The sequence below is a fragment of the Fundulus heteroclitus genome, chromosome 13 (genome assembly GCF_011125445.2).
Source record: "Fundulus heteroclitus isolate FHET01 chromosome 13, MU-UCD_Fhet_4.1, whole genome shotgun sequence".
Classification (NCBI taxonomy): Eukaryota; Metazoa; Chordata; class Actinopteri; order Cyprinodontiformes; family Fundulidae; genus Fundulus; species Fundulus heteroclitus.
The window spans coordinates 22,514,190-22,538,877 of NC_046373.1; the positions used below are offsets into that span (position 1 = coordinate 22,514,190).

At 38.4% G+C, this 24,688-nt stretch overlaps 2 protein-coding genes across 6 annotated transcripts; both read right to left on the bottom strand.

Moving 5' to 3' along the window:
- Positions 1-924: 924 nt before the first annotated feature.
- Positions 925-22,825, bottom strand: LOC105937783 (oocyte zinc finger protein XlCOF6). 5 transcript variants are annotated; one of them, XM_036145408.1, is made up of 3 exons: positions 22,754-22,825; positions 22,539-22,683; positions 925-4,187 (listed from the first exon to the last, which is right to left on the bottom strand). In XM_036145408.1, the coding sequence occupies exons 2-3, from the start codon at positions 22,600-22,602 to the stop codon at positions 2,002-2,004; spliced, it is 2,250 nt and encodes a 749-aa protein (XP_036001301.1). In that variant the 5' UTR covers positions 22,603-22,683; positions 22,754-22,825; the 3' UTR covers positions 925-2,001. The 5 variants fall into 5 exon arrangements, with proteins under 5 accessions (XP_036001301.1, XP_036001300.1, XP_036001304.1 ...); XM_036145411.1 differs by lacking the exon at positions 925-4,187 and adding exons at positions 18,674-20,814; positions 20,923-21,018 and having other exon boundaries at positions 22,539-22,798; XM_036145410.1 differs by lacking the exon at positions 925-4,187 and adding exons at positions 18,674-20,886; positions 20,923-21,018 and having other exon boundaries at positions 22,539-22,798.
- LOC118565238 (oocyte zinc finger protein XlCOF6-like) lies at positions 8,828-15,322 on the bottom strand. Its single transcript, XM_036145419.1, has 2 exons — positions 15,175-15,322; positions 8,828-12,140 (listed from the first exon to the last, which is right to left on the bottom strand). The coding sequence occupies exons 1-2, from the start codon at positions 15,311-15,313 to the stop codon at positions 10,222-10,224; spliced, it is 2,058 nt and encodes a 685-aa protein (XP_036001312.1). The 5' UTR covers positions 15,314-15,322; the 3' UTR covers positions 8,828-10,221.
- Positions 22,826-24,688: the final 1,863 nt, after the last annotated feature.

Here is a 24,688-nt window from a genome sequence, read left to right on the forward strand (position 1 = left end):
CCCAATTAAATATGTATTTTTTTTTTTTTTTTAGAATTTAAACAAATTAATTAAACTAAACAGAGCTGTACTTTTTGCTCGCAATACCTACATTGAAGAATATGTCTTTCTCTATGATGTCTCATATAATGTAGGTTTCTTGTTCAACGTTCAAAAAGATTGGTTGGAGCAGGGAACGGAAACTTTATTATTAAATCACAAGACGGGCCACCAAAACAAAAAATTTGGGGAAAAATGTCTTCTCTCTTTCTCCTTTTCCTCATCTCATTTTTTAATATAGGAAAATGCCTCCTGTTTTTGCTCTTTACTCCATTCTTCCTGAGATTCTTTTTTTTTTCAGTTCCGCCTTCGTTACATATTAGTTTGTCTACTGCAAATTACACAGATTGATCCTCAAAGAGTTCATCTGTGAGTTTAACACAATCCTGTTGCCTCTTTAAAAACATCTAATTTACCTTAGAAGACTCTGACTCTTTTGGAGACCAGCAAAGAATACAGTGACTATATCATGCATATAAGGATGGTTTTGTTCAGGTTTCACACCAAAATTCTAAAATCTATTCTCTCTGTTTGCCCAAATAAAGGAAATCATAACTCCCCATATTTGTACCCAATTTTCACACAGTTTGGTTTGTTAAAAACAGCAGAGATGTTATTATAATACAGGACTCTGCTGCACATAAAAAAATGCTGAAATACGTTGTTTTATGTTCTTTAACAAAGACATAAATAAATGCGTGATTTCATAGTGAAATCACTTTGTTTCATGCTATTTAAAGGTGCTAAGACGTCACTCTACAAACTATTGCATGCAGTTGATATTGCTACATATGTAAATTCTCCAGTTTCATGAAAAGAAAAAATAATGTCAGCCTTTTGAAAGGGGTTGTTTTGTCAGGCCAAATGTTCCTCCTCGGTAAAAGGGTTGGGTGTGGTAATAATATGGGGCTCACTCTGATTGGCTACAACCATATTTGGAAAACTGGTGACCTGTACCATCAGCCCAGCCATAACAGGTCAAACAGGTGGTTACTGGGGTGAGATGAGTCCTTGATGATATTGCCAGCTCTGCTGAGGTAGCGAGAGCTGGCAATGTCCTCCAGGCTGCGCAGAGAGCAGCCAGTGATCTTTTGGGCTGCATTGATGACCCTCTGCAGCGCTCTCCTGTCTGCTGCTGAGCAACCATATACCACCCTGTGATGCAGTATGTCAGGATGCTCTCTATGCTGGCTCTGTAGAAAGTCAATGTTTCAGCACTGCTTCTTCTCCTTGTTCTGTTCTGCAATGTGTCTATTGGATTTCTTTGCTGATTTGACAAAGGCCACTTAGGGTATCCACAGGTTTCGAGAGCGTCTTTGACGTGTGTCTGTTCCTTGTTCTTCCCTTCTGTCCTAGTGGACCGGTTCCCATAGTGGTTACATTTAAAAACGTTGGTTTAATTTCTCTATGTGTACACGCAAGCCTCATCGTTTTATAAACAATGATGTCACAGCGTCACCACCCTCTGTAACCCGCATGTGCCTCACTCTCACAAATCCATCCAATATTGCAATCTTCGTTATGGCTGTTAGTATCGTCCTTGACGTCTTCCTTTCTAGTGAGCCTGCTATAAAAAGCATGCCTCCACTGTACTGTTTACTTTATGTAAGTTGTCTGCTCAGCGAATGCCTGATGTTTTTTGGCAGTGTCACAGTGCAACCAATGGGCCCAGCATGCCTACTAGAGCTCATTCAGCATTAAGAAAAAAAAAATCTTAATTGTTTCCGAAGATTTACTGTTTATTTCTGTGTGGATGAGGCATAAATTTGAAAGCCTTTTAAGCCATTTGTTCATACAGACACAAATATCTCACTTGAAAATAAACATTTATCAAAAAACATTTTTGAACAATTATATCAGAATTTTTACAGATTTATTTTCCACAAACATCCAGAATGGCCTTCTTACCTGTGTAAATTCTCATGTGAACAGTGAAAATACTTATTTTAATTAACATATTTTTTACAGGTTGTACATGAAAGGCTGCTCATCTGTGTGAGCTCTCATGTGACGAGTTAAATCACTTCTATAACTGTAACTTTTTCCACAAGTTGTACATATGAAAGGCTTCTCACCTGTGTGAGTTCTCATGTGAAGTGTTAAACTGCTTTTTTTACAAAAACTTTTTTGACAAGTCATACACGTGAAAGGCTTCTCGCCTGTGTGACCTCGCATGTGATAAGTTAAACCACTTCTACCACTGTAACTCTTTCCGCAGGTTGTACATGTGAAAGGCTTCTCACCAGTGTGAGTTCTCATGTGAACTTTTAAAAGGCTTTTAAGACTAAAACTTTTTCCACAGTTTACACATGAGAAAGGCTTCTCGCCTGTGTGAGCTCTCATGTGACGAGTTAAACCACTTCCATCACTGTAACTCTTTCCACAGGTTGTACATGTGAAAGGCTTCTCACCTGTGTGAGTTCTCATATGATAAGTTAAACTATTCCCATCACTGTAACTCTTTCCGCAGGTTGTACATGAGAAAGGCTTCTCACCTGTGTGAGCTCTCATGTGAATTGTTAACTTGCCTTTTCTAGTAAAACCTTTTTCACAAGTCATACATGTGAAGGGCTTCTCACCTGTGTGAGTTCTCATGTGATAAGTTAAACCACTTCTACCACTGTAACTCTTTCCACAGGTTGTACAAGTGAAAGGCTTCTCATCTGTGTGAGTTCTCATGTGAATTTTTAAAAGGCTGTTTAGACTAAAACTTTTTCCACAGGTTACACAGAAGAAAGGCTTCTCACCTGTGTGAGCTCTCATGTGAATTGTTAAATTGCTTTTTCTACTAAAACTTTTTTGACAAGTCATACATGTAAAGGGCTTCTCGCCTGTGTGAGTTCTCATATGAGAAATTAAACCACTTCTATCACCATAACTTTTTCCACAGGTTGTACAAGTATAAGGCTTCTCGCCTGTGTGAGCTCTCATGTGAATTTTTAAAAGGCTTTTTAGAATAAAACTTTTTCCACAACTCACACAGGTGAAAGGTTTCTCACCTGTGTGAGCTCTCATGTGAATTGTCAAAGAGATTTTTTGTCTAAAACCTTTTCCACAGTTCACACATGTGAAAGGCTTCTCACCTGTGTGAACTCTCATGTGAATTGTCAACGAGAGTTTTTGTCTAAAACCTTTTCCACAGTTCGCACATGTGAAAGGTTTTTCGCCTGTGTGAGTTCTCATGTGAGAAGTTAAACCTTTTCTATCACTGTAACTCTTTCCACAGTTCACACAAGTGAAAGGTTTCTCACCTGTGTGAGCTCTCATGTGAATTGTTAAACCACTTCTGTCACTGTAACTCTTTCCACAGTTCACACAAGTGAAAGGCTTCTCACCTGTGTGCGTTCTCATGTGATAAGTTAAACCACTTCTACCACTGTAACTCTTTCCACAGTCCACACAAGTGAAAGGCTTCATGCCTGTGTGACTTTTCATGTGAACAGTTAAACTGCTTCTATAGAGGAACTTTTTTCCACAACTCTTACATGAGAAAGGCTTCTTAGTCTTGTGTGTTCTCACATGTGTACTCCCATTACTTTTTTCAGAAAAGTTTTTATAATCACTTTTACAAGAATATATATTTTGGTCAGTGTGAGTTTTCATGTTTGCTTTATGTTTTGAAATGTCAGCAGTACCTTTCTGCTGTTTGATTTTCTCATATATTTCACTTTGCTTCTGTTCTACTCTCCTTTTTCCTAGGTCCTCGATACTTTTTCCTTCCTGACCTGGGCTCTCAACTTCAGGGGATGATTGAGAGAGGAGTTGGTTGCTATTTGGTTCTGTTTCATTGTTGAGTCTCTGCACATTAGAAGGAGTCATTAAAATGTAGCCAGTCTCTTGTTTCAGCACAAGTTGCTTTTCAACCTGACTAACGTAGAGTTGCCTCTCATCCTCTTTAAACTGTTGATGTTCTTTTTCCTCTTTCTCTAGTTTTATCTGCAGAAGTCCTGGTTCTGTTTGCTCCTGTTTTATCTGCAGAGGGTCAGGATCCTTTTGCTCCTGTTTTATTTGCAGAGCTTCTGATTCCTTTTGCTCTCGTTTTATATGCCAAGGTTCGGAATCCTCTTCATCTAAGGTGGAATTCCTCTCCTGGTTGCTGAGCTCAGTGTGAACCCCCTCATCTTTACACACACAATATTTTTGGGAATCTGTAAAAGAAATACAAAACAAAAGCTTATACATGTGAGTAGAATAATGCACTGTTCACTTTAATCTGTTGATCAAGATAAACAGTGTGGCAGGAGGAAGCTCGAATCAACGGCTATAATTCACACTGCAGGTCTTGATCTTCAATTCCGATTTTTTTGCTGAAATCTGATATTTTCAGTGGGTCGTTCATACTACTATTAAATGTGACCAGCATCATACATCTGTCTGAATGGTTCAAGCCTGGAAAGCGACCCGCGTGCACAGATAAAAAACAAAAGGCGATGTCACATAGCAGCGCACTGTTTACAGAAGTAACTGTGAATAAAATTGTTTCTAGAAGTGTTCAACAAAGTTTTGTTAAAAAAAACGAGGATACTGGCCAGCATCTCTCCTTGTTATTATTATAAAGCTACCGAGCAAAGGATGCCAAGAATATTAAGACCACATCATAGCAAGATGAAGATAAGAAGAAAGCTCATTTATCATAAACCGTAGTATGTGTTGTGCGTTTCAGACCCCTTTTTTGTTTTGATTCAACCAAAAGGACTGCAGTGTGATGAGATCTTCATTTTTTTGCTAATCAAGTAAGACTTGAATATTATGCCCATAGCACAACATCTAGTCTACATCAGCAGTTCCCAAACTTTTTTAGCCGCACACCCCCTTCTGTATCCCAACCTGGTTGACGCAACCCCAATCTTTCAAAAAAGCACAACCATCATAAAAAGGTTATGGAAATAAAATTAGAACATAATTTGAATTAAATTGCAACCAAGTTACACACAACATCCACAACAAAATCCTGAGGATTTTCATGTGCATCTGTGGTTCCGCCTGGAGATGGAGAAATATAGAGCCACTCAGATCGGTCAAACCTCCACAACCTAAAACGTCTCAAAATCAGAGACCATCCAGGTGGAGTCACTGACTAAACTCTGATAACCTACCTGTGTGCATGTTCTCGTTATTTATTTCATGTACCAACATCTAAATCTGAGTCAGACTCAGTTTACGCCGCAAAATCTAAACACCAAGAAGTTTCATTTGATTTGTGTCTGATGACAAGCGTGGGAGAGAGAGAGAGAGAGAGAGAGAGAGAGAGAGAGAGAGAGAGAGAGAGAGAGAGAGAGAGAGTGAGTGAGTGAGAGAGTGAGAGAGAGAGAGAACACTTTGGTAGAGCGGCACAGAGCGCTCCATAAAGATGTTATTACCCAGAGAAATTAAAAGTTATTTCCTGATTGCTTCACAGCGGTTACATTCAGTAGGTAACCACGCCCATGGCAACACACCTCAGGTCCCCTCACCCCTGGTTGCCGGTTTTCCTGTTCCTATCTGAATACGCGCTAAAACTGCATCTTTAAAATGAACTATACCTGTCTGAATTACAATGGAATGTATTAAAGCTCTGTGCGTTAGCATGGTCAAGGAATCGTGTCTACCACCAATTTTCCCAGCAGCGGTGTGGGCATCTTGTCCCTGGTTCAGAGTCACAGCACCATGTGCTGCGTTGTTTATAAGGCGCTGCACGATCGATAGAGAGACTGGGGGTATGCGGTCAAAGGAGCTCTCAATGGTGGTGAAACAGAACAACCTGAGGCTGAAAAAATAGAATCCATCAGAGAGATAGCAGAAATGTTAGCAGTGGTCAAATCAACAGTTTGGTACATTTAGAGAAAAAAAGAGGTCACTAGTGAACTTGTGAGCTCCAAGAGGCCTGGACGTCCGCAGAGGACAACAGTGGTGAATGACTGCAGAATCCTTTCCAAGGTGAAGTAAAAACCCTTCACAACATCCACTCAAGTGAAGAACACTCTCCGGGAAGTAGGAGTATCAGCATTTAAGGCTACCATAAAAAGAAGACTTCATGAAAGTGAATGAAAATGATTCACCACAAGGTGCAAATCATTAATCAGCCTCAAAAACAGAAAGGCCAGAATTGAGAAGCTGGCCCAGTTCTGGAACAGCATTCTTTGGACAGATGAGACTAAGATCTACCTGTACCAGAATGATGGGAAGAAGAAGGTTTGGAGAAGAAATAGAACACCCCAGGATCCAAAGCACACCACATCTTCTGTAAAACATGGTGGAGGCCGTGTGATGGCATGGGCCTGCATGGCTTCCAATGGCGCTGGGTCACTTGTGTTTATTGATGATGTGAAAAAACAGAGAAGATGGACAATGATCCAAAACATGCTGAAATAGGAACCCAAGAGTTTTTTTTAAAGCGAAGAATTGAAATATTCTGAGATGGCCGAGTCAATCGCCAGATCTCAACCAAATCAAGAATGCATTTCGTTTGTTCAAGACAAATCCTTTAAACGGGTTTATTAGGCATAGATTAATGCATGCAAATAACTAGGGTTGTGCATAAAAATCAATACAAAGATTATTATCGATGTTTTAAAATGTATTTAGTATCGATATTCTGGCTTTCAATATCAATATACCTCCCAGTGTCAAATGCAGTGCAGAGATACACAGCAAGCTGCACCTAATAGACCATGTAAAATACAGTGAGAAAGTAAAAAAAAAAAAGGGGGAAAGAAAGGGAGAGGCTGAAGAAGAATCAAGCACTGGCTACTGATGCAGCAAAGTGCCCTTAACTGATTTATTTTCCATAAAGGAGCAGGTAGGCTAAGAAATAAACACTGGTGCCGAACAGCGAAAAGGCCAGAAGCCTATCCTCCACAATAGTTAAACAAGGTTAGTTTCAATGTGAGCAATTGGTATTGGATTTTTTTAATTTTCCCAGCCTGTTCCACTCTATTATTCATGTAATAAACCAGACAAAACACAGCATACTCTGTTTTATTGCTGTGAGACCCTGTATAATTTATAGCAATCCCTCCATGATCTTCTCACCACATCCATCAACACAGATTTGAATAATATTTGAATAAATGCGCTACAGTCAATTTTGGGACGTATGAATGACTGTATAATGGTAATTTTGTTTTTTACTGAGCTGATTTTTGTTCTAATGAAGTCTCTTCATAAAGAAGAAACCATAAGAAAAAGATCGTTGCTGAAACAGCTTATTATGACGGACACCGAGTTCAGCATCGACCCAAATAAGTTTACTTTTATTAATAAATCGTCAGTACCGCTGGTGTTTCATACCTATTCGGTGTAAGATTATCAGAGGTATCCGGCTGAAATCCAGCAGTCTGCGCTGATCATCCATTGCTTCCTCCGGCTTGACGAAGATTTCTTTGAACTCGGTGGTTTCTTCAGCAGGAGTTTCCTGCTCGGTGCTCATCTCTCTCTGGGGTTGAACCGAAGACATTTTCACTGCAAACATTCACCCTTTACCTAAAATACCAAAACTCGTCTTCAAACCAGCAACGCTCTTTTTATACGGTGCGATTTTAGCTGTATTATAAAACTATTGCACGACTTATTATGCTACGTGGATCAAATTAACTTTGGTAAGAGAAGACTGATGCATGAACGGTGTATGAGGCTTCTTCTTCGTGGTCGTTTTCTTCTTCTTGAGTCTTATGGTGGTAGGCCAACAGCTATCTGGTGCTCATTACTGCCACCACAGTGAAGAGTGTAGTTCACAATGCAAACATTATTCAAAATGTGCTTTACAAAAAAAGGAAGAAACAACAAACAAAAAATATCTTGAATGTCGCTATTAGTCATTAATATATACTGATGATCATGACAATAATTTAATTATTTTGTAAGATGTCCACTAAGTCAAATTTGACTCTCACCTTGTTGAGATTGTTTAAGTGCATTCTTTCTTCGTCACACTGATGGCAGCAGTTCAAAACATGATTTACTGACTTTACTTGTCCACAATAACAACATGGACCTAAAATATGCTGTAGCATGAATAGTGTATCATTTTATCCAGTATGTCGAAATCCAAACCTTAACATAGGCTATCTGCATGTTTTCTGCTTCATTCTCCATTCCCCATTTCTCAGATTTTCCATTGAATTCTATAAAACCATCTACTTTTCCTCTCTTCTTCCCATTATTTTGCCTCCTTTCGATTAGTATTTCTTTAATAATACTTTTACGCAGTGTATTACTTTTGATGCCTTCTTTTTTTATTCCTATACATGCTGTAGCCGTAGAAACAATCATTTGAATTAAGTACAATAGTAGTTTAAAAAATCCAAAATGGGACCAATAACCCCCAAAATATTCAGACCATATGAAGGGAAAAATTCATCCACAAAACAATCTAGAAAATAAACTGAAAAAATTTGAAAAATGTGTTCAAATAGTGTGTAGGTGATTTGATCAAAATTAGAATTCATTTTCTTCTAATCAGAAAGAACAGCAGTGAACCAACATTTTCACAAAGTGTTGTAGACCTTAAGGGAGCTCCTAAAGTGACAAAATGTTAGGAGTAGTAAGGAGGACTTTAAGCGAGCCTAAGAGTGTCTTAAACAGGAATATGGCGGAAACAGAGAGAGCTGATTGGCTGATCCACCATCTAAACAGTGGAGGAAATAAGCACATAAACTTCTTTAACAATCATAATTATGTAGTTAAGATAAACTTTATAATCATTTATCTTAATGGCGCAGCTCTAGTAACATAATTTTAGTGAGGATAAATAAAAGCAAAAATTTTGGATAACCAGCAATAAAAAGTGAACAAATTTACAAAGAATATGTATAAAACGTGACAATTTATTTTCTGTACAACATGATGATATCAGCAGCCTAAATTACCATCTAGAAGTCTGCTAGCGTAATGCCATCTCCTTGCTTGCTGCACGGACCGCTTGTCACTTTCTAGGCTTGTGCATAAAAGCAGAGAAAAAGGCACAGAGATCTGTGGCAATACATCTGTACATCTAAGCAGATTTAGCAAAGTTTCTTCCTTGCATTTGTTCGGTTGTGCGAGAGGAGAGGAAGTGTTCAATGACCGAACATTCGTTCATTTTATCTACAAACTAATAATTTCACAAGGCTTTTGCTACAGGAAAACCAAGCAGATCAAGGAACTTGGATCAAACAGACTAGACTTAAAAATCCAGTATCAGAAAAGTGACTTTAAAAGGATTCTTTTTCAGATACAGCTCATCAATGTGGTGATTGCCAACCTCTACTCTAAAACTTAAAGCATTTTAATCCATCTAGTTCTTTCAGAAAGAAATACCTCACTTGAAAAATCATTAAAACTATTTTAATCAAAACAATTATATTAAAATTCTTGCCTGAGTTTAGTATACAAAACATCCAGAAGAATGGCTTTTTTAGCTGTGTAAATTCTCATGGGAACGTTGAACTGCTTCTAATAACATTACAGGTTTAACAAATAAAAGGCCACTCATGTGTGACTTATTGTGCGATAATTTAAACTTCCTCTATCACTGCAAATGAAGAAATACATCAGACACGTTGTGGCACGTAAGTGCAGCAAAGCAGCATACGAGCGTCCTATGCTTAGGTTAGCTTTTCATGTTAATCAGTCAATTAACGTACACTAGAAATACAATACGTGCGTAATTACGCTACGCAGCGCCTAAATTAGATTAAGGTTCTAATTTCAGACAGTTGCAGTAAGATTTAATTTTACTGCAATTTACAAGCTGTATGCAACGAAATTTCGTTCTGTTTGCACTCTGTGCATACAAAATAAATACAGTTGTTTGAGTCTAGCGCGTATATGCTCCTGTTTGGCAAGGAATAAATAGGAAAACAGAATCCTGTGTCAAAGTTCACTTCTGAAAGTCAAGTCTCAGTTCGGGCACAAGGTGGTAGAAGTCACCTTGTTAACGCTGCCGATTGATGAGATACACTAATTTATGCTAAACACTTTGTCTTTCCTCTCACAACACTTCAACTAGGAGAAAGAAGGCCAAGGCGCGCTTTCTACATGCTCCTTCCATGTGGCGATAGTTCTTTTCAGAGCAGGAACACAAAGCTGTAGAGCTTACTTTGCAGCATCTGCTGCAAATTTATGCTTTTAAAAATACGCCTGTAAGCCACGGCGCCTACGTCCCCGGTGTATTTCCTGCATCTTGTCAAATTAGCTTTTTTTTGAAAAACATTTTTCACAGGTCTAACATGACAAAGGCTTTTCTCCTGTGTGAGTTCTCATGTGATGAGTTAAGCCACTTTTATCACTGTAACTCTTTCCACAAATTGCACATGTGAAAGGCTTCTCACCTGTGTGAGCTCTCATGTGACGAGTTAAATTCCCTTTTTGACTAAAACTTCTTTGACAAGTCGTACATGTGAAAGGCTTCTCGCCTGTGTGAGTTCTCATGTGATGAGTTAAACACCTTTCACTGTAACTCTTTCCACAGGTTGTACATGTGAAAGGCTTCTCACCTGTGTGAGTTCTCATGTGAAGAGTTAAATTTCCTTTTTGGCAAAAACTTTTTTGACAAGTCGTACATGTGAAGGGCTTCTCGCCTGTGTGGGTTCTAATGTGAACTGTTAAAAAGCGTTTTTGACTAAAACTTTTCTGACAAGTCGTACATGTGAAAGGTTTCTCACCTGTGTGGGTTCTCATGTGATGAGTTAGACCACTTTTATCCCTGTAACTTTTTCCACAAGCAGTACATGTGAAAGGGTTCTCGCCAGTGTGACCTCTCATGTGATAAGTTAAACCCTTTCTTTCACAGTAACTCTTTCCGCAGACCGTACATGTGAATGGTTTCTCACCTGTGTGAGTTCTCATGTGATAAGCTAAACCCCTTCTTCCAATGTAACTCTTTCCACAGGTTGTACAAGTGAACGGTTTCTCGCCTGTGTGAGTTCTCATGTGATGAGTTAAACCACTTTTATCAATGTGACTCTTTCCACAAATAGTACAAGTGAAAGGCTTCTCACCTGTGTGAGTTCTCATGTGAATGATGAAATTTCCTTTTTGACTAAAGCTTTTCTGACAAGTCATACATGTGAAAGGCTTTTCGCCTGTGTGGGTTCTAATATGAACTGTTAAAAGGCTTTTTTGACTAAAGCTTTTCTGACAAGTCGTACATGTGAATGGCTTCTCACCTGTGTGAGTTCGCATGTGATAAGTTAGTACACATTTAGCACTATAACTCTTCCCACAGGCTGTACATGTGAAAGGCTTCTCGCCAGTGTGAGCTCTCATGTGGATTTTAAAAACATGTTTATGACGAAAACTTTTTCCACAGTTCACACATGTGAAAGGCTTCTCACCTGTGTGAGTTCTCATGTGATAAGTTAAACTACCTTTATCCCTGTAACTCTTTCCACAGATTGTACATGTGAAAGGTTTCTCACCTGTGTGACTTTTTATGTGAATTATTAAACTGCTTCTATTGGGGAATGTTTTTTCACAGCTCATACATGAGAAAGGCTTCTTAGCCTTATGTGTTTTCATGGGTGTATACAAGTGCCATTTTTGAGAAAAGTTTCTATAACCAGTTTTACAAGAATAAAAATACTGGTCATGGTGAGTTTTGTTGTTCGCTATATGATTTGAAATGTCAGCAGTACCTTTCTGCTGTTTGATTTTCTCACATATCTTATTTTGTTTCTGCTCTACTCTCCCTTTTCCTGGGTTATTTGTTCCTTCCTGACCCCGACTCTCAACTTCAGGGGAGCCCTGATAGATGAGTTGGTTCCAGTTTTGTTCCATATCATCTTGGGGTCTCTGCACATTAGGAGGAGTCATTAAAATGTCGCCAGTCTCCTGTTTCGGCACAAGTTGCTTTTCAACCTGAATGATGCAGAGTTGCTTTTCTTCCTCTTTAAACTGTTCATAATCTCTTTCCTCTTTCTCCTGTTTTATCTGCAAAGGTCCTGGTTCTGTTTGCTCTTGCTTTATCTGCTGAGATTCTGGTTCTCTTTGCTCCTGTTTTATCTGCCGAGGTTCTGGTTCCTTTGGTTCCTGTTTTATCTGCTGAGGTTCGGGATCCTCTTCATCAAAAGTGGAGTTCTGCTCCTGCTTGCTGAGCTCAGTGTGAACCGCCTCGTCTTTAAAATCCCAATACTTTCGGGGATCTAAGAAAAAAAAAAAAGACAAAACCAAAGCTTATACATTTGAGTAAAAGAATGATCCCTTAATGAAGATAAAGAGTGTGTCAGATGGAAGCTGGAATCAAAGTTAGGCCTGTGACAATAACAAATTTTGCTGGACGATAATTTTTTCTAAAAAAACATCATGATAAACTTGGGCTGGACGATAATTTAATAACGATATATATGTTGATAGATAGACGTATATCGATGATAGAAAAAAGGGTCAATAAAAAGTTAAATAGAATAAGTTTTCCTTCCTTATGCAATTTAGCCATGTAGGTTAATATTACAATCATTACATCCTCCCAACCAGTCACAAACGCAGACCCAGGAACGCTCCGTCACCAAGCTCCGCCCACTTCAAAGGGTTCAGAGAACATGCATTCTTTTTTTCTTTTTTTAAAACTTGTAGTATTGGTAAAAAGTTGGTTTGTATAAAAGGTTGAGTTTGAACTCAGTGTTTGTGAGTACTGTATCTAAAAATAGGTCGCTAAGCAACAGTATAAAATGACCAGAGCTGTCCTTAAAATATATGTTTTGAATTTGTTGATAATTATCAATATCGATACAATATGATTTCTATTTTATCAATATGTTGTTTTTATATATTGTCCAACCAAACGATAAACCATAATATTGTCATTTGGAGACATTTTATCAACAAATATAATAATGGCATAATAACAAGTATGTTCTCTGAATCTACCAGTTGGCTCAATTAAGATTAGATAGATTAAGCAGGTGCCCGCCGTCGTTAGGCTTAAACCCAAAAAAACTCCCACACTGCAGCAGTTGTGTGCGGCTTTGACACCAATTATGTGCTTCGCTCTGCTCATGTTTTTGTATCCTCTTTCAAAATTATTTAGATCTGAAAACCCCATCTTTGACCAAACAACACATCCCTGAGATGGTTTCATCAAAAGGCAAGGTCAACAATACATTTTATTTGTAACAGCAATCCCTGTGAGCCAGTTAACCTTATTGAGAGCTGAAATGACCCGTTTCCCTTACCCTTCTTTTGAACTAAGCTAACAGTTAGTGTTGGTCTACCCTGCACTTTAATTCTAAGTTTTTCCTCTTAAGAAATGCCTTCCCAAAAAGCGTGTCCACGATGTGAGCAGCAACACTGTCTGCTGCCACCGTGGCTAGGCTAACAACAACAGGCTAGCTCGCAAGTTGCTTCCCTACAATGGTAAAGAAACAAACAAACAAACAAAAGTTTGACAAGATGCAAGCGGTGCAATAACGCTGGGATTTTGTCATTTATTTACAATGTTGTGTGTACAAAGAAAATAAACTCCAGGGACCATGACAAGAGTTATGCACAAGACGAATGTTCTGACTGAATTCTCGCTTTTTCCTTTCTTGTCTGGGTCTCATGAGGAAAACCTCCCCTCCGTCTGGCCACTGTCAGTCAAAAATCTTTTAGCGTGTTCTGCCAATCCGCAACGGGCAGCCAGCTTCACGACCCCCCCCCCCCCCCCCCCCCCCCTCCATAGACCCCCTAAGACGTTTAACCTCACTGGAAGCATGTTGTTGAATCAGGGCTTTACTTTCTCACTGGTTGCTTCAATGCATTGAGGCTCAAACCTTAACGGGGATTTCACATACAGACTGACAGGCAGCGTTCTGCTGCTCCAGAGCGGAGGGGAGACTGTGTCCAACAGCAGAATCAACAGCTGATTAATGCATGCTTTGAAACAAATGTCCCCTGAGGTCTGCAGTATGTGTGATGAGGTAGAGACTAGTGAAACTGTAGCTGGTGGTGCCTATATCATCTGCTGAATCCATTTTAATGGACTATGCATAGTAAAAACGTGGTTGCAAATTGCAATCAGCCATGACTCAAAAAGACTTCATGGAACTGCTGTATGCCATATTCACCAAGAGAAGCTTGACAGACAAGAAATTGCCCAGCAATATGTTCAAGATACTGATCGGAGGAGAGATGTTTTCTGGTTCTTCATTTAGGCAGCTTCTAAGAAGTAAATTTGTTAGACTGCACTATAGGGAATTCCTAAAACTACTATACATGTCATTAAAAAAAAGTAAGTTTAATTTATAGTTGCCATACTTATTTTTATTGTTACTGTGTTGTTTCTATTTCTGAGTTCATACACAAATGTTTAAATAAAACGCATTTAGAATAAGGCATAACGTTTTGGTTGGTGAATGATTATTTATTGTTGATATTGAGCACCATCTGGATCCAGTGTGATATTTTTTGACAGATTTCTTATTATTACCTGGGCATGGTGTGACCACTCGGAGTTCCCACAGGATTTGCTGACTGGGTCACAAACCGGCTGTCTGAGCCCTGGTGAAGGTCTGTGCTTTCCTGGAGCTTTTCTAGTTTATCCATGATTCCAGATAATTCTACAATGTCTTTTTTAGTGTGAACTATTTCCCAAAGGCTTTTACAAAAGTAACCATTTGAGCACTGGTTAAAGCCAAAATTAAAATTAAAAAAATCACTTAATTGTGTGGAAATCATTTGCTGACATATAGGTCTCCCCCCAGCACAAAAAAAGCTATCTGCTCCCCTGGCTCGGGCATCTGGTTAGGATGCCTCCCTGGTGAGGTGATCTGGGAACATCCCACTGGAAGGGGACTCAGAGGGAGACCCAGGACACGCTGGAGGGACTATGGTGGATGGATGGACTAAATTCAAATAAGTACACATAAAAACTTTAAATGACACAACAGAGCATGTGTTTTGTTCTTGTACGTCACTGTATAATTTATGGCAATCCCACCATGATCTTTTACACATATTTGAATAATATTCGAATAAATACGAATATTTTTAATTTTGGAAGGCATCAATGGCTGTTGGTTTAAAAAAAATTTGCTGTAATTTTGTTTTTATTTTACCTAGCTGTTCTTAGCCCTATCGCTAATTTAAAAAAAAAAAATCTTTGGAGAAACAGCTTATTATGTCGGACACAGAGCTAAGCATCGACCCAATTAAGTTTACTTTAATTAATAAATCGTCAGTACCGCTGGTGTTTCATACCTATTCGGTGTAAGATTATCAGAGGTATCCGGCTGAAATCCAGCAGTCTGCGCTGATCATCCATCGCTTCCTCCGGTTTGACGAAGATTTCTTTGAACTCAGTGGTTTCTTCAGCAGGAGTTTCCTGCTCGGTGCTCATCTCTCGCTGGGGTTGCAAACATTCACCCTTTACCTGAAATACCAAAACTCGTCTTCAAACCAGCAACGCCCTTTTTATAATGTGCTATTTTAGCTATCATATAAGACTATTGCAAGACCTATTGTGCGATGTAGATCAAATTAACTTTGGTAAGAGAAGACTGATGCATGAAAGCTGTGTGAGGCTTCTTCTTCGTGGTCGTTTTCTTCTTCTTGAGTCTTATGGTGGTAGGCAAACAGCTATCTGGTGCTCATTACTGCCACCACAGTGAAGAGTGTAGTTCACAATGCCAACATGTTTCAAACTATACTTTACAAAAAAAAAAAAGGAAGAAACAACAAACAAAAAATATCTTGAATGTCGCTATTAGTCATTGTAATATATACTGATGATCATGGCAATCATTTAATTATTTTGTAAGATGTCCACTAAGTCAAATTTGACTCTCACCTTGTTGAGATTGCTTGTTAAGTGCATTCTTTCTTCATCACACTAATGGCAACAGTTCAAAACATGATTTACTGACTTTACTTATCCACAATAACAACATGGACCTAAAATATGTCGCAGAATGAACAGTGTATCATTTATTCCAGTATGTCGAAATCTAAACCTTAACATAGGCTATCTGAATGTTTTCTGCTTCCTTCTGCATTCCCCATTTCTCCAATTTTACATTGAATTCTATAAAACCTTCCTCTCTTCTTTCCACCGTTTTGCCTCTTTTCCTTCAGTCTGTCTGTAATAATACTTTTACATGGTGTATTACTTTTGCAACTTTATCTGTAATTTTAATTTCATTCCTACACATGCTGATGCCACGGAAACATAGTAATTTGAATTTAGTACCATACTAGTTTAATTTCTGTCAAAGCCGTTACCACCACTGACTTAGGGAAAAATCCAAAATGGGACCGATAACCCCCAAAATATTCAGACCATACGAAGGGAAAAATTAATCCACAAAACAATCTAGAAAAAATAAATATGTGTTCAAAGAGTGCATAGATAATTTCATCAAAGTTAGAATGTATTGTCTTCTAACGAGAAAAAAAAAAAAAAACAGCAGTGAAAATTTATGTGGTCTGATTTATAAAACATTGCATAGAATCCATACTAAAAGTGTATGATCGCCAAAAAAATAAATAAAAAGTGGCGTACGCCAAAAACATTATGATTTATAAAATTTATGTGCACACATACCAGCATGTAATTTGCCTTTATATAATCCCAGTTAGACCTGGATGTATGCAAACCAGGTTTTGCCTCATGCTCTGCCCTCTACACGACCAGATTTCATGAGATGCTTTGCAGGGTCAATGCAAAGCATCTCATGAAAGTTAATGTATATTTAAATGACTACTACTACTACTACTACTACTACTACTACTACTACTTTATTTACAAAACACTTTAAAACAACAGCAGCTGCGACAAAGTGTTGTACAGGCAATAATCAATAAGCATTTAAAGTTGAAAAAAAAAAACAAGATTCCAATAGAAATATAAAAAGGAATAAGAGCAAAAGTCTCAACATGTGTTAAAAGCTGAGGAATAAAAATGTGTCTTAAGGCGAGTTTTAAAAATGGACAATAAAGGGGCACATGTAATACGGAACGGCAGAACGTTCCATAACTTAGGAGTTAGGTAAGTTTATTTATATAGCACTTTTCAGTAACAAGATATTCAATCATCACTATCAATCATTCATTGATAGTGATGGATGTTATCAGGCAGTTCAGTTCAGTGCACTCAAGATCACAGATGTTAGAAGTCACAGGATGTCCTGTTTACATAACATCCAGGAGAAATTGATTGCAGGGGAGCCAGTTTAGATAACACTATTTGTTATGCATAGGCAGACTCTTTTTTTTCTGTCTACCTTAAAAATTTGAAACACAAATTTTAGTAACCTCTGAGTTACTGTCTGTCAGTCTGTCATTACTGCCGGCGTAAATAACAGTCAATACAACTGAAATTTGAAAATAAGACAAAACCAAATATATTAATAGATTGAGCCCAACTAAGCCATAAAGAGGAAATTTAGTGACAATTAAAATAACAAAATATTTCAAGGAAAACACATCTGGCAGGGAAAAATTCAGAATTTATAAAGCCAACAGGAAATACTTAGACAGGGGATATTTTTATACAATCTTTTAAGTTGCTCACAATCCACTGGTAAACTGAAGAAAAAAGTTGTTATGACAAACAGACCTTAAGGTAGAATTATAAATACAAGGTTTTTCCTATTCACATTTGTAATAAACATTTAATCTACATCAATGAATTTTCTGATTTCGTAGAAACTAAACCATTTTAAACAAAATGTCTGTTTAATGGATAAAAACATGCATACATAAAATACTATTATACAATTTAAAGTAGTTTTAACAAGAATTAAGTCAGTTTTTTTTAAAACAGAATACTGTATCATGCAAATCATCTCAGGTATCATAAATAATTATGTATGCCTCGAGTCTGTGTTGTTGCCATCATATATTCAGCAGTATTTCCTTCCTGATCAGAAACTAAGCGAGAAAGTAATGTTAAATAATGAGATATTTAGATTCAAATTTAGAAAACTTTGTTAATCTCAATGGGAAATTCCTTTGTAGCCCAACAACTTTAACATGTATCCACTAACCAAAATAATTTATTTTTTTAACAAAAGAATAAACAAATTATAAATGCACATTAAAATACTCTAAAAGTTCTAAACAACACTGCTGTCTAAATTTTAAAGCATTTTACCTATTATTTCTTTACCACATTATCATTATCTCACCTGAAAACCCTTCTGATTAAAACACCTATTAATGAAGCTCACTTTATAATAACCCAATTTGAAGCTATAGTTGGTAATCCTGTTCAAAAATACTTTTTGTTACAACTGAGTAAAATCGTTCTTCCACCCTGAAAGTAGTCAATATATTATGAATTCAGAAAAAGGAGGTTAAAAATGTGATCTCCTCAGGGGCTGCAGGCCTGTAAAAATTCTAACCAATCACTGCTCTTCACACTGAAGGGCAAGGATTTGTTCCTGTTCTCAACCCCCTCTTTCCCTCAAGTTCCAGGGTATCACCGTTTCTGTTGGTTGTCCCACATGCCAATCATTCTGACGTGCTCATGTAACGCCAGTGTGTGTGTGCACGGTCCTTGCTAGTTTCCGCTTGCTGGCTGTGCATGCGCACTTCTAGTGTTTATGTATCTGGTTGTCTTAGCGGTTAATTTCGGGTGTTAGTTGTTCATTGTAGCGCCACTGCTAACACCGTATACTTTGAACATGGTTGAGAGTAGCAAGAAGCAAACCGTGTTCATTTTATGAGAAGAAGAGGAAGGCCTCAGTAGAAAGTAATAAGACCAGAGTGGATTGGGAGATCTCCCTGAAGAGCAAGGTAAGACGGTCTTACCCATGCAAAGTTATTCAAAAAGGGAATTGGGGAAACTTCCGGAAAAATCGTCGACCCTAGCTTTAACTTGGAAGCTTAAACTGCCAGAAAAACATACATTTTTGAGTATTTCAGTAGGAACTCGATGTTAACAAATAATACACCATCCAACCCAGTGGTTTCCAATCATGGTCCTCAGAACCCCGTTCTACAAGTTTTAGGCTCCGTCCCCACGGAGACGAGATTAGGTGTATCAGCAAAGGTATTTTGTAGCTTTGGCTTATCGTCCTGCTAGATGTGGCATTTTGGGAGACCGTCACAAATCATTTTTGAAACAGGGCCCCAGAGTGGATAAATAAAAAAACAGCAGGTTAATTTTTCCTTGTGTACATGCGAGCTGCATCTTTTTTTTTAAAACAATCGTCACTTTGCCTCCCTCTATAACCTACATGTGCCCCACTCACAAATAACCACAAAGATGGCGCCTTACCGTCTTGCAGTTTATGTTGTGGCTGTTAGCATCCTCGGACTCTTCCTTTCCAACAAACCTGCTCCACACACAGCATGGTCCCTATGTCTGATCCTCCGCCACGGTGCTGCGTTTACTTCGCCAGTTGTCTGCTTGCCACATGCTTGGTGCTTTTTTTGCAGTGTCACAGCACCTCCAATAGGCCCAACATACCTACTACAGCCTTTTCAGTTCCACTGCATCCTCTTCTGTGGATGCACAGTTTTTCTTTATTGTTTATGAAAATTTACCGTGTTCATCTCTGGGTAGACAAGGCCTTAGACTGCACCAGCAAAGCTAAATCATATGATTGTATTACCCCCTCAGCAGCCATCAAGGGCCGCGAAGGCCTCTTCAATACCAATACCAAGTCAGGTATTTGGAGGCAGGAAAACACCAAAACTAGCAGGACATTGAGTCCTGAAGACCAAGATTGAAATCACTGACTTCACCTGTGTGAATTCTCATGTGAGGTATCAAATTAGACTTTTTCCTGAAGGTTTTTTCACAAAACACGCAGGGGAAAGGCTTTTCACCTGTGTGAATTCTCATGTGATCAGTTAAACTACTTTTTTTAGTGAACCTCTTCCCACATGTCACACATGACAAAGGCTTCTCACCTGTGTGACTCCTCATATGAACAGTTAAATTGCCATTACTGGCAAACTTTTTTGCACAAGTGGTACATGAGAATGGTTTCTCCCCAGTGTGCGTTCTCATGTGATAAGTTAAACTACGTTTTTCACTGTATCTCTTTCCACAGGTCACACATAAGAAAGGCTTTTCACCTGTGTGGGTTCTCATGTGATAATTTAAACTACTTTTTATACTGTAACCTTTACCACAGATCATACATGAGAAAGCCTTCTCACCTGGGTGAAGTCCCATATGATGTGTTAAATGTGATCTTTTTCTGAAGCTTTTTCCACAGTTCACACACGAGAAAGGCTTCTCGCCTGTGTGAGTTCTCATGTGACGTGTTAAATGTGATCTTTTCCTGAAACTTTTCTCACACGCCATACAGGCGAAAAGTCCCTTACCTGTGTGAGTTCTAATGTGATAAGTTAAGCTACTTTTTTCACTGTAAGTCTTTCCACAGGTTGTACATGAGAAAGGTTTCTCACCTGTGTGCGTTCTCATGTGTCTAGTCAAGTGACAGTTATGAGAAAATATCTTATGACAAATTTTACAAGAATACATATTGTGCTCTGGATGAATTTTCTTCAGTGATTTTGATTTTGAACCGTTAACAGTGCCGTTCTGCTGTTTGGTTTTATGGTATATCTCACTTTGGTTCTTCTGCTCTTCCTCCCTCTTTTTTCCTGGGTCTTCAGAATCATTTACCTCCTGATCTGGTTTGTCAACTTCAGGGAAGGACTGAGAGATGAGGTGGTTCCTGTTTGGCTCCGTTTCATTGTAGATCTTTTGCACATTAGACGAATCCACCAAAATGTTGTCAGCCTCCTGTTTTGGCACAAGCTGCTCTTCATCCTTACAGATGCAGAGGTGCTTCTGTTCCTCTTTAAACAGTTGATGATCTTCTTGCTCCTGTTTTATCTGCAGAGGTTCTGGTTCTTCTTGCTCCTCTTTTATCTGCAGATGTTCTGGTTCTTCTTGCTCCTGTTTTATCTGCAGAGGTTCTGGTTCTTCTTGCTCCTCTTTTATCTGCAGATGTTCTGGTTCTTCTTGCTCCTCTTTTATCTGCAGATGTTCTGGTTCCTCTTGATGTAAAGTGGTGTTTCCTTCCTGTTTGCTGAGCTCGGTGTGAACACCCTCCTCTTTACACACACAATATTGTCGGAGATCTGTAAAAAAACAAAAGCAAGAAATGCGATATCCGCTCTGACAGGTTTGTACATGTGTACACTGTGGGGTATAGAAGGACTGCACTACTTTGATATTAGAAAGAAGTTGTAGTTTATTTAGTAATATAACTATTTCCATAGGTTTCACATGCATCTTCTGTTCATTTTGGCGAGCACATAGACAGGTTTGTTGTATTCAGCAAGTACATTGTACTATAAAGAATGTATAGTTGATTTAAGCAGCTGAATAGTGACTGATTACTCAGGCTTATAAAAATGGCTCATTTAGTGTGACCTACCTGATAAGTGTGTCTGGGTATCCTGCTTTGTTACAACAAAAGGGAATATGATGCAGAGGATATTTTGTGGTACAAGTACAGAATGATGTACTCAAGACCAGGGGTGTTCTACTCCAGTCTTCAAGTTCTGGTGTCCTGGAAGTTTTAGATGTGTCCGTGGTCCAACACAAGTGATTCAAATGGCTAAATCACATCCTCAGTATGTAGCCGAGTTCTCCAGAGTCCTGCCAACAACCTGATTATTTACTTTGTGTTGAAACGACGACATAAAAGCTGCAGGACACCAGACTTGGTTGTAAGTCAGCAATTCTACCTTTAAATGAATCTATAAACACTTTTGCTGCTTTATTAATCCTATGAATTTCATAAAATGCATCAAAATTTTGCATCATAGGTGCTCCCTAGTACATAGAAGTGTCCTTCTTTGCCCATTAGCCAATGTTGGCAGATATAGTGTAGGCTTCTGACATTATGCTTCAAACTCATCAAATTGTTCTCATCCATTTTATGTGGACGTCAGTTTTTTAAATGAGTGTACGTAAATTGGCATTGAGATTTTAAAAAGTGTACAGGAGGCGCAATGGAAAATCTTCCCCAGGGCAACAAATTGTCTAGGGCTGACTCTAATACTCTGTTCTGTTGTTGGCAATATGATTTTTAGAGAAACAAACCTGTAGTGTTGAGCATTATTTAAATGAGTTCATTAAGCTTAAATTGTCATTAGGATTTTAAATTTATCCAAATAACTGTTATTTATGTAAAATAACAGTAACAACAGCACATCTATTTTATTTTTGTGAGACTGTGTATGATTTATGGCAATCCATTCATGACCTCCTCACCGCATCCATCAACACAGACTTATTTTTCCTCCGTAATAGCTAATATGGTGGCATCTTTAAATACTATTTCTGACTTATTTGTGTGTGCAAAATATTATTACACAATTTTTCATTTCGTATTTTATTTATTCTTGTCACATATAAATCTCCTACATGCTGTAGATAATTAATACACCGTAATTATTTTAGAAACGTATGTTTTTTTTATTCCTAAATTTGTTGTTGATAAAGATCTGTAATAAAAAATAAATAAAAGTTACGAAAAATGAAGTTTGGTGAAAGAAGCTGTTTAAATCGGATGCTGAGTACAATATCGACCCAAATAACTTCCCTTCACCTGTTTTATGAGTAAATCGTGAGTACCGCAGGTGTTTCATACCTATTCGGTGTAAGATTATCAGGGGAATCCGGCTGAAATCCAGCTGTCTGCGCTGATCATCCATGTTTTCCTCCAGTTTGATGAGGATTTATTTGAACTCCGTGAACGTTTCTTCAGCAGGAGTTTCCTGCTCGTTTCTCTGGGGCTGAAGTGAAGATATTTCATTTCAAACATTCACATTTTTACCATAAATACCATCATCGTTCACAAACTACCTTCTAAAAGAAAGCTAAAGCTTCCTCTGCTTCTTCTTCTCCTGTTCGTCGTCCTTCTTCTTCGGTTTATTGGCTGTAGGCAAACAGCTATTTGGAGAAATACCGCCACCAAATGGTAAAGAAAGAGAGTCAGAATGGCAATACGATTTTATTATGTGCATTGACAGTTGTAAAGGGGCTCTTAGCCTTGTTTAGGCAGTTTAGTTCAGGTTTATATTTAACTATCTTTTTATTAGAAAAAGTCAAATGTTTGTACTTACGGTTTTTGTTCCTTTTGTTTCTTTTTTAGTAAGTAGGTTCACAAGATTTAGTGTAATTGATTATGTGTTTACATTTTAATTACTTTTATTTGGGCAGGAATTTTCATTGACCAGTTTTATTTATGAGGCCTATGCAATGGTCCAGATTTTTATCCTTCTGTATCTCTGGTCAGGCTATCAGACCAGTTTAGATTTTCTGCTGATTTCAGCTATATTTGAAAGGTTTTAGGGCATGTTATGCTGCTTATCAACTAACAAAGAAATATCCATTCACAGTAAAACACACTTGTTCTTAAAGGTGGGAGTGAAGTTATTACCTGACTCCGCCAGATAGATTTGCTCCGCATATCCATCTGGAAACCTTCCGTTGAAGTAACTTTGGGAAGGGGCGAAAATACTGGTTAGCTGATTGGCCTATGTTGGTGATAGACGGGCCAAATGAACCAATCAGATTCGTCGTCGCTCGTAACAGAGCGACGACGAAAACACAACCACAAGCCAAGCTACTCTTGCTGCTGCAGGTAAAGGCTCGTTAGCTCAGCAAAGAAATACTCTGTAATTCCGATAAAACTTGCTCGATAGCCACGCTAACGCTAGTTTCATCGGCTGAAGCCGCCATGTTCTTTAGACTGAACTGTCGCGCTTCTCGTTGCGTCACACCTCAACCCGCCTCAAAGCCAACGCTGATTGGACGTTCGTTTGGTGAACGGCTCCAAATTTTCTTTAACGGAGAGTATCCAGACTGATCTGCGAGTGAAACCTTGAAAGCTCGCGAGATCAGGATGGTCTCACGAGGCTAGTGAAGTTAAGGACTGTGTGAAGAGAGGTATGGCGGCACCTTTTACATCTCTGGCCAAGAAGATCTACATGTGAGAGAAGAAATGCTTCTAGGACTTGCAGATCAAAGAAGTTGTGATTAGCAAGTTAGTTTTGAGACTCCATCACATGGTCACTTTGACTTGGTGCTTTAATCTCTGGATTTACGCTGCAGGTACTGCAGTGTTTTCACTACATTTCACTACATTTCAACCTACTGTCTGTTGTTCTGAAAATCTGTCAACAGCAGCAATTTTCTCTGTTATATTTCTTCTATTCACAATTAAGCCACGTATAACTTTATCATTATGGCCTTTTAAATGCAGGCCATACTGGTTAAGGTCCTTGTATATGCTAGCTGCAATTTATATTTTTGCTGTTATACTTTATTTTTAAATCAAAGTATTTGCACTATTGTGGCATTTCTGATATCAGCTGTTTGAGATTCTTGAGTACTGTCAATAGCAACAATTTTTTGTTGCTATGTTATACTATTATTCAATTCAAATTAAATGTTTCTATAAGTGCATCTCAGTTGTTGGATTTTTAATATAGATTACAGCTTTAGGTTTCTTTCTTTTTTTTTGGTTATCAAATGGCTATATTCCAGTATCAGGCTGACACCTGGTACCAGTGCTGAAACTGTTCTGGACCAGCACAGGTCTGCCAGCGTGTCCAAGGCAAACCAGATATGGGCCACCAAAGGGCAGTCCTTCTTTTCAGTAGGAACGCCGATTTTAAGAATATTCTGTAGGCCACAACTGGGAGAGACCAAATTTGATACGAGGGTAGTGGGGGAATGACTGCATGTGGCTAAACATGTTATCACTAGTCAGATCAGGAAGGGGTCCACAAAAAA

Excerpts from the sequence above, each read along its gene's own strand:
- LOC105937783 (XM_036145407.1), bottom strand. The coding sequence starts at position 7,489 with ATGTTTGCAGTGAAAATGTCTTCGGTTCAACCCCAGAGAGAGATGAGC. Across the intron at positions 4,188-7,308 it reads GATAATCTTACACCGAATAG|ATTCCCAAAAATATTGTGTG; the intron begins GTATGAAACACC and ends TTTCTTTTACAG.
- LOC118565238 (XM_036145419.1), bottom strand. The coding sequence starts at position 15,313 with ATGAGCACCGAGCAGGAAACTCCTGCTGAAGAAACCACTGAGTTCAAA. Across the intron at positions 12,141-15,174 it reads GATAATCTTACACCGAATAG|ATCCCCGAAAGTATTGGGAT; the intron begins GTATGAAACACC and ends TTTTTTTCTTAG.